Below are 10,295 nucleotides of genomic sequence, written 5' to 3' on the forward strand. Positions count from 1 at the left end.
AACAAATGCTTCAGGGTAAGAAGTCACATCTTGCCTATCAACTAATTAATGCATTATGAGTAGGTCTCCATTTGTACTTACTGAACTAGCTGAACACAATATGCCATACCATAGCTACATACAATAAAGCTTTAATTAGGCAGCCCTGAGAATCAGCAACACCGGTAGCTCCAAGGATCTACAGCGAGAGGTCCTAGGCAGAAAGGCCATCCAGAAGGGATGCAAGGTGCACCGCTCTTCCCCTTTTGTGGGAAGTGAGTTAAAAAGCTGCTAGAAACACTTTTCTACTTGAAAAGCCCCATCCCCTGAAGTGAGATAGGAGGAATATGTTACTGTGCTCTCCTCAAGTAAGAGGAGAATGCAGACAGATTGACCATCTGGGTAAAACACAGGCATAGGATAACGTTTTATTTCTTTTTAAGTAAGTCTGCTACTAGAATTTGTTTAAAAATCAAAAACATGGTACTGAAAGAGCAATTCAACCCACATCACTGATCAGTAACACCAATATTCACCCAATTTTCCCTAATCCCAGGGAAATATAGGCCCTGTAGCATGACCCAAAGACTAGCAAATGTAGGCTGTCACAAGCTCAATAAAGAAACCTAATCTGGTGATAGAAGACCCTTAATTGAAGGCCATGTCTTGAGTAATGGTTATGTTCTCTCTTTTTTCTTTATTGAAGAATCTCTCTCTCTTCCTGTGCTACTCTACAGCATCTGAAAAACAGCAGTCTCAGGAACTGAATACTTAAGACCAGTGTAAGTCAACACTGAGTTGCAACTTGAAGTGAGAGTACAGGTTTAATTTGCCCCTTGCAATCAGCAGACCATAAATTAGAGTTAAATTGTCAATATAGTTATGAGCTATACAAAGGATCACAAGCCATGTTTCAAGATCACACCTCTTATTTACCTGGCTAAAGGTTTATGTACAATGCTCTAAAAAGCAGAATCCTAAATGAATTGAGGGGGAAAAAATACCAGAGTAATTTATCTGTCCATTGTGCACCATTCTTAGTGTTCCGAGCTCTGTGTTTTCGTGTATGTTTGTTTTTCAAAAACATCTTCTACATATTTACTTTCTCAACACCAGCTAAAGGATATGGAGATAGATAAGAATCAAACTGCATCCACCAGCTGCAATTGCTGATTCTATGTTACAAGCTCCCCAGCATTGCTAACTTCACTGGTGTGAATTACGATATCCAGTCATCAATTCTATCTACTTCTAAACAACCACGACAAACTGCAAAGTCTTGCTGAGGGAAAACAGGATGGCTGCAGGCTTAAGATCTTTACTGCTCTGAAGAAAAGCTTTACAAATATATGCTGCAACTGGACAACTACAAAGCAAGGAATAGAGAGGAGGCAGGAGAGCAGAGATCTTTTCCCACAACACTAGTTTTGAATAAATGCTGCTCACAGGAACAGTGGACTATTTCTAAATAGATCAGATCTTTCCATTCCAAAGTTACAACATAAAGATTCCAGTACTAGATAACAGTTTTTATGAGAAATGTTTGATCTACATTGCTAGGATAGGGTCCCTTCAAACAGTTGTTTTAAAATCTTTTTTTTTTTTTTTTTTAGGCTGAAACAGAAATCTCTGATATGGCAGGTTTCACAGAAAAGAAACCTTCCAACAAGTTTTTCTGCAAGATCTGTATTTAAGTTTCATGCGTGTGTGCATGTATGTAAAAGGAAACGGCACAACACGCACAAATAGACACACACATTTTCATTATTATTTTTAGGTGTAGGAGATAGCGCAGAAAGCAAGAAAAAGATGATCGACCAATTAACAGCAAGCATAAAGAAGACAAGATTTAAGCAAATTATTTTACTTTCACTGCAAGAGAATAGGAACATGCTCAGAGCCAGTGACTGCATCTCTAAGAGTAATGTCTTAACTTACCAATTTTTTAAACATCTGATGCTGACCAAGCTACCTGCTTTTTATAAAATATTTGCGTAAAAAGCATACTGACAGGAAAGCAATGCTAAGTCATGTTATCATCAGACAAAATCTTAGTACTTGCCAATCTTAGTACTTGCAAGACTGACTGTACACAAACTACCTGTGTCACATTACAGTAGTCAAACTGCTACTAAAGGTAGAAGTGCTATGACTTTTCTCCTGTAAGTAGACACACACAGTACTCACATTTAAACTAATTCTGGTAACTAAATTGCTACAGGATGCAGTTAGATGAAATGTGAAACTATGTTTTGACATTTAAAGACTTTTTAGCTTCAGTTAGGACAAATGGACTTAGAAGTTAAAGCTCATGCAGTAACGGAGAGTTCTATTCAAGCACACAGTTTAGAGGAAAGCTCAGTTGGAAGCTGATTTTTAAAAATCCAGGCTAATACTTCTTGTTTTTAAAGTCATAGTTTAGCCTTGACTAGATAAACCATGAAGGAGCCAGTCCTTCTCCTCCTGGTTTTTTCCCCTTCTCATCACAGTGACTCATATAATATGCTGCAAATAGAATTTACAAGGCTGTTAAGATCAAGCCCATCCATGAACCCAAACACCCTTTCAATAATAAAATGAACATATAAACCTACCTAGAATCTTGTTAACGTACACTTATACGCCACAAGTACTGACAGACTTGTTCTAATCTTAGATGGTTATGAAGAAAGAGACCAAAAAGAACAAGTGGCACATAAGGGGAAAAAATTTCAGAAGAGAAGCAGGCAAGAATGGGAAGAAGTTTAACTATCACGATAAATTTTAGAATGCCCATTTCTAAATGAAACTCTGGACTTGAGACAAGTGACTTCAGTATGCTTTACATGAGGCCCACAGAGTGGGAAATGTCTCATTCATTCTTGTTTCTAAAAATGAACATTGAAACTCTCAATGCTTACATTATCTATACAGACCATGCTTGCATGATGAGCCTGTAATTCACAGTACTAAGGAAATTTGTGGGGTGGGAGATGAGGAGAGGAGGGAAGGGAAGGGGAGACATTATCAAGGACTGGAGACAGGAGGAAAGCTATCTGCAGCAGTCATTCAAATGGAACAAACAGAAGGTAACACTCTTCCACACAAGCATACCTTACATCCATGTAACCACAGAAAAAATAATTGCTATATTCTCTTTAAAGACATCACATTCCCTGTGGATTTTCCTCTACACATTTTTTTTTTTATTTTCAAGACAAAAAGAGTCCTCTTTATCACCTTTTTTTTCTTCCTTGTTTTTAAATACACTGGTACTCGCATTTAGTTCGTACAAACATTTAATAATGAGTAACACTGAGAAACTTACCTCAGAGTACACTGGGCTATGTATAACCTTCTCATTCTATTTTTGTACAGTGGCAGGACCCCTGAAATTAACCTGATAAGAAAAATTCCAGTACAGTACAAACACTTTATGGATACATATTTCAGTTTTGTTTCCTCCAACAGTAAAACTTGTTTTCTAGTACTTTAAACAAAGTAAAAACATTCAGAACATAAGTGTTTCTAAAGTAAATCCAATAAAGTTTACAGTGCATTTTACTATTGATGGTAGTAACCAAGGCTCCTTCCATACTGTATCACAAGAAATGTCTGAAAATACGTTCCTATTTTTCCCCAGGTAGACATAATTTTTCAGCTACATACACAGACTATCAATATATAGACTAGACAAGTACAATACCTGGTCTTTTATTATTAAATATTGTCACTGGAATGCAATGAACCTGAAATTAGCACTCCCCTGGTCAATAGCCTCCTGTAAACACCTAAAAGTATCAATCACACTGTATCAGAAAAGTCAGGGGATTTAAATTGAATTGATCCCTGGCATATCTCTAGCACCCGTTCCAATGATGTTTGTGCAGAATGATGTCAGGGACAGGTTAATTGTCTAGGTTCTCTATCAACCCTATTACCAGGCACGCACATACTTCCCACTGCACTATTGGACTCCTAATCCCTAGTGCGTCCTTTTGCTGAAGTCACAGCTGCTTATCAGATGGAAACCTAGGCATGTGCCATTCCCTTCTGTTTTCTGAGGAGGAAAACCCATGAATGCAGGCAGGAAGGAGACATAACGAGCTCCAACAGGCACCTGGCCTGCTGGGAGCCCTGCTGAGTACACCTTCCCTGTAGGACATAGTATCCTCTATGCACACAGCCATGAGGAAGTCCTGCGTGAACTTTAAAAACCAAATCAACCACACACACACACACACACACACACACACCCCTGCATGCTTCAGACTCTCTGTTTACAGAGCAGGGACAGGAGAATGCTAATAAGTGAGACTTTTTTTTTATGGACTAGTGAAAGTTAGCAAAGTGCTTAAGATCAATGCATGGAACGTGCCTGTTCAAGGGCAACAAGAGAGAGCAATTGAATAGTAGGCAGCAGAATAGGATGATTAAATCACATAGTTCTCACCTAAAAAAGCTTTCAGGACAGCTCTTTTGCGAGAAGCTGTTTCTGAAAATTTCTAATGAAATCACAGTAAAATCTGGTCAGTTTCTTTTGTTTTGCTTTTTGGCTCTGCAATGATAGAATCTGCCAAAGAGACATTAATCTATTAAGTCAACTTTGAAGCTCTTCACTAGGTAAAGGCAGAGGTACTTTAACCACACACAACTTTTTGCTCAGTGAGCAGGATCTGGCTTAAGGATGATGTTTACAACTGTTCCAATTTGATTGGAATTCTAAAAATGCAGACTGGCCTCCAAAAAAGCCAGATCTAAAACAAGCTGTAATTGGCATGCTATCACTTCATCTGAATCCAGAGTGTATCTGAAAAGAGTTTTTTAAAGAGTGTGGATCTACTACAAAAGCCACTCAGCTCTTTCAACTTTGCTTGCCTTTGTTCTCCATAAGGTCATCAGGTCTACCTACTAGAAACTTTTAAGTCTGCTTCCCACCACCCCATCACCCTCATTTTCTTTTCAAAGAACAACAACAGTGCAGTATCTTGAACAATGAAAAGCCACAGATCATACACATATATAAAATGTTTTCTTTTTGATAATGCACACTGTAAGATTTGCTTGCTGAAGAGTCAGTCTGTTTTTCACTGGGGTGGCATTAGGCAGGACAGGTTAATATGATTACACCAGGTCCCATTCTCCAGCCTGATGCTGCTCTGCAGCCTCCTCTATTATTACAGAGTGCACATATTGTACTGAGGTTGGATATTGTGCGTATTAGACAACGGAGCTCATGCCAAAGTTCTTTTACAAGATTATTCAACAACACATCTGAAACTATATAAAAGAACCAAGGTATTTTCTGGGCTATCACGCATCTCTGCCTACCTGCTTGTAAGACCATATCAGGTCTCTCACAAACATACAAATCATCTACAAATCTTGAGGGATTTGAGGCTACCTACCAAATCAGACCAAACAGATAACACTCAGTTTTGTCAGTCAATGGGCCACATCTTTTTAAGCTACCTTCTCCCCTCGCTTAAGGATAATAGCTTAGCAGATGAGATGCATAATTAAATATCATAGCTTCCAAATGCACAGACCTGGAGACTGAACAGGCCATTGCCAGTCTAGAACACATTCTTCCCAGTAATCTGGCAGAGGGGTGGTGTATTTCCATATGGTGATGTAAGTCACCACAAAACAAATCGGACATCTTTTAGCTTGTTTTCCATTGAGGCTCTTGGTACTGGTTCTGTTCTGTACATTGCCGTTGTTATAGTCTACATATATCAAATAAACACACTTTGTAAATCTCGCCTCAAATTTATCCATGACAAATCATGCCTGACTGCTTACCTTTTACGCAGAAATGACTAGCTCAGTGGGAGAGGAAAGCACTCTGTTTCTTTAGTCTTGACCTTAGCCAGGCTTTCAACAGAATCACAGAATTAGTTGGAAGGGACCTCTGGAGGTTACCTGGTCCAACTTCCCCCTGCTCAAGCAGGGCCACCTACAGCCAGTTGCCCAGGACTGTGTCCAGATGGCTTTTGAATATCTCTAAGGATGGAGAATCCACAACCTTTCCAAGCAGCCTGTTCCAGTTCTCAGTCACCCTCCCAGTATCTTTGTAAGCAAGCTGGGAACATATGGATTAGAGGAGTAGTCTACAGTAAGGTCAGAAGCTGGCTGGACTGAGCAATTGGTGGTTCAAGTGACAGCAAATTATCAGCAGCATTCCTCAAGGGTCAATACTGAAGCTGATACTGTTTTAACGTCTCCATCAGGGCCAGGGCTGCCATTCAGAGGATCCTTGACAAGCTGAAGGAATTTCTCAACAGAAAACTGATGAAGTTTGACAAAGGCAAATGCAACGTCCTGCATCTGGAATGGAAGAACCCCATATTGGGATTATCAACCCAAGAAGATAATCTCATGCTTGTGCAGGCTGTAGACTGGCCAGGTTGCAGCTCTGCAACCTAGGGATTGCAGGGTATGGGAGCAATGGATAAGCGGACAAGATAAATGTGAGTCAGTAGTGTGCTCTCACAGCAGAAAAGGCACCTGTATGCTGGGCTGCATCAGCAAGAACATAAAACAGCAGCTTGAGGGAAATTATTGCTCCCCTCCACTCGGCACTGGTAAAGCTACACCTGGAGTACTGTGTCCAGCTATGGGTTCCCTAGCACAAGAGAGATACCACCACACTGGAGGAGGTCCAGCAGAGAGCCACTGAGATGATCACACTACATCTGAGGAGAGGCTAGGGCAGGTCAGTTTGTTTAGCCTGGAAGATGATAGAGCTACTACCTTCCACTACCTAAAGGGACATTACAGAAAAGACAGAGCCAGACCCTTCTTAGAGGTGCACAGCAAGAGGGCAGGTAACAACTCACAGCAAGGGAAATTCTAATCGGGTGCAAGAAAACACATTTCCACAACAAAGGTAGTTGAGCACTGGATCAGGTACCCAGAGACCCTGTAGAATCCCTGTCTTTGCAGATACTCAAAACTTGGGTGGAAAGGCCCCTGAGCATCATAATCTAACTTTCAAGTTAGCTCTGCTTTGAACAGGAGCTCAAACTAGATGGCCTCCAGACCTAAATTACTTTATGATCTGCTTGGAGCATGTGAGGCTTCTGACATGAAGAGTGTTTAGATATTTTTGTTACAGAACTACATACAATTACTGTCTGAAGTGGTAATACACAGGTCCCTATCACCCTCCACATCTGGGCTTCTAAGAGTGGCTTCTATACCCTCGCAGAGCTCCAGATCTACACATGCCAACCAGAAGTCAAGACTTTACTTCACATACTTCATAATTTAAGTCTAGATGGCAGCATACCATACTAGATTATTAGATAAAATTAGAGTAAAACCTAGATTAAAGAATAACATGGGAACAACAGCCATTCATGATAACAGTAAAATCATGTCTGGTGGCTTTATAGCCACCACTCTGATTCACAGGATTTTGTATTCATTAACAATTTCCATATTAGGAATGTCAACAGCTTAATAGAAAACTTACTACATCACATTGATCTCAATGTTATAATATTCAAATTCATTTCTGTTTCTCATCAGCAATAAACACATTTTGCTATCACAGTTTAGCTAACTGGTAGTGGGACAACACTAGTAAACTCATACAAGTTAGCGCACATGCATATACCTATTCTTGTTTTTGTCAGTTTATCTAAGAAAAGAGGAATAGAACTTCAGTCCGTTGACCAAAATGTAAACTCCATTTCCAGAAAAAAATTACATAACTGCTGTTGTCACAAAACTTTCTTTTAGTATGAGAAAAAAATATTTCAGGAAACTCTAAAGGCATGTTTCTTAACAGAGGTAGAAATCTCTCAACATTTAGAAAAAAGAAGAGAGGAGCACTAAACATTTTTCATTGCTGTTCTGCTCTATACGGCACTGCCCACCTATTCCATTCAGAGGAATACTGCAGGCACGCAGAACATGCAAAAAGCATAACTGATCACCTTTTTGTGAATCATGACATGTAGCTGGCAGAACAAGGGAAAGCCCATGTAATTCTCTTTTCACATGCAGTTTGGCAAAGCAGAAGGCAATATACCAAATTCTGAATAAAGTTTCAGTGCATTGCTCAATCACAATCAAGAGATGATGCATTTCCAGTTTTCATGCTAATGGAACTCAGACAAGTTGAACACTTCATGTTATCAACTTTCAGATGTCTAGATATGTAAAACAAAAATTTCAATCTCTCAGATTGGATGAAAAGTCTTGTCCTACCTGCATGAAGATAAGCCTCAGAGTTTCTGCCAGAAAAGTCAGAATCTAGCCCTATCATTAAAATGTTAGCTAAGTACCCTCAAGGTAGAAAATGAGGATGTGGATAATTGGAATTTGTACTGGAGAGAACTGTACTTAAAGGGACTAGACTTCTCTTGTGTGGATGAATAACATACTCCAATACGATTCTGTGCTTGATGAAACAAAGAAGAATGCAACTTAAATAACTTTTAAGATTCCTTGCCTAGTTTGAGTCTTCCCACAATGAGACTTTCTAAAAAATGTGTGCAGACATGCACTGAGACAAGATGACATACCCATAGCAACATGATAGCTGTTTGATACCTCACTGAAACAGAACACTCTTTTCAACTATCTCATGTCATGTCCCAGACAAATACAAGTATATCTAAAAAATTTGAAGACGCACACGGTAACACAAGGAAGAAGGTATGAAAAGAAACTACTATCATTCTTTTTATCTACCCAGAAGGCTGTAGATTTTTTTTTGAACATGAGTATAGATTTGACAATAGATGCTACAACTCTCTCCTTCCTGTGATATGAAATGGGATTAGAGGAACAGACAATGTTTCTGAAGAATGAACTTCTCTATCTAGTTTTATACCTTTTATTGAAGTGATTTAATTTTTTGAATTGAAATCTACTTAAGTTGTTTTTGCTTAGAACTAGGGAGATGTACATTAAAGTATTTCTATGCTAATAAACACTAAACTTTATAATTTCTTTAAACAAATGAAAAAGTTCTTTTTTTTGATAAATTTATTGTAGGAAAGTACCAATCATTGAGAGATAAATTCAAATATCTATATAAGGCCAGAAAGGTGATGATTGATTTCAGCATATTTTCCTGTAGGGTTTGAGACTGAAACTCCATTTTTAAGACCTTGTATCAGCACGGAACTTGAAATCCTTTTTCTAGTCAGTCCAGATTTATAGATTTATTTACTGGATTTATTTACTGGAATAATAGGTAAAGCCGAAAGAGAAGATATTTTTAACATACCCACAAGCTGGAAAACACACACTCCTACTACAGCCCCACCTAGAACGGGCACTTGGCAAAGGGGGTACCACACATTTTTAAGCTCTTTAAAGACAGCCCTGTTTCTGAAATTGCCACTCAGGAGGTTTCCAATTCTGAAAAAAATAGTTGTCGGGAGAACTTCTACCTTAGCTGAAGCGTCACACGTGTCATCAGAGCTTGTTATTCACGCGTAAGCAAGAGGAAAAGGAAACTTCACAGATTTAAGCAGAGGCACCCGGCGTTTGCGATTAAAGCAGCCCCGCCGCCAGCAAGCGCGCTCGAAACGCCACCGCAGCCACCTTTACCCACGCTTGTCCCGGGTTAAGTAAAACCAAAAACCTTCGCTCTCCCCCACCCACCATTAACCCCTACCTTCTACCGAGCGCCCGATGCTGTGCAAGTGGGTCAGGGAGGGGTTCGCGGCGTGAACCCTCTTCAGGTACGCCTCCAGCTCCTCGGTGTGGTGGTACTTGAAATCCAGCGCTGCTGCCGCCACAGACACCAGGCAGAGGATGCCCACCACGTCCTGGAAAGAAGCAGATGAACCAAAGAGCCGAGGGGACCGGCGGGCTTGTCGCGGCGGCGGCAGAGCCGGGGCAGCGACAAGCCCGCTGAGGGAGCCCTCCCGCCTCAGCCCGCCGCCCCTCACAGGGAGCAGGTGGCTTTCCCCCCTCCACCCACAGCCGCCGCTCCTACCCCGGCGGCCGCCCGCATGGTGCCGCCGCTCTCCCGCAACTGAAGTCCCAACGCCGGGCGGAGACCGCCATCCCCCGCCGCCGGCCTCCCCCTGCCCCTGACTGACGCGGGCTTCATCCACTCAGGTCCCCCCGGCCCGCCCAAGGGGCAGAGGGACACACCCCCCCACACCCCTCCCCTTGTCCCCTCCCTCCTTCCCGCCTGGCCAACGGCTCTCACCTGCGCGCGACACGGCTCCTGTCAGCGCGGTGGCGGCGGGCGGCGCAGCCCTCCCGGTGTCCTCGGCAGCCCCTCGGGGTGAAACCAACCCTCCTTCCCTCCGAGCCCCTTCTTGTAGGTTGAGGGGAGGGAAAGGGCTCGAGCATACGGCTGG

General features: G+C 41.4%; 1 protein-coding gene across 1 annotated transcript in view; it reads right to left on the reverse strand.

The window, feature by feature from the left end:
• Positions 1 to 9,948, reverse strand: part of CPM (carboxypeptidase M) — a 35,371-nt gene extending 25,423 nt beyond the window's left edge. The window contains exons 1-2 of the mRNA XM_068400680.1: positions 9,923 to 9,948; positions 9,599 to 9,752 (exon numbers count right to left, since the gene is read on the reverse strand). Of these exons, the coding sequence (XP_068256781.1) occupies positions 9,599 to 9,752; positions 9,923 to 9,940 (172 nt within the window). The 5' untranslated portion in view covers positions 9,941 to 9,948. The remainder of the gene's footprint in view (positions 1 to 9,598; positions 9,753 to 9,922) is intronic.
• Between the last annotated feature and the right edge of the window lie 347 nt (positions 9,949 to 10,295).

This window comes from Nyctibius grandis, chromosome 5 (assembly GCF_013368605.1).
Source record: "Nyctibius grandis isolate bNycGra1 chromosome 5, bNycGra1.pri, whole genome shotgun sequence".
NCBI classification, from domain to species: domain Eukaryota; kingdom Metazoa; phylum Chordata; class Aves; order Nyctibiiformes; family Nyctibiidae; genus Nyctibius; species Nyctibius grandis.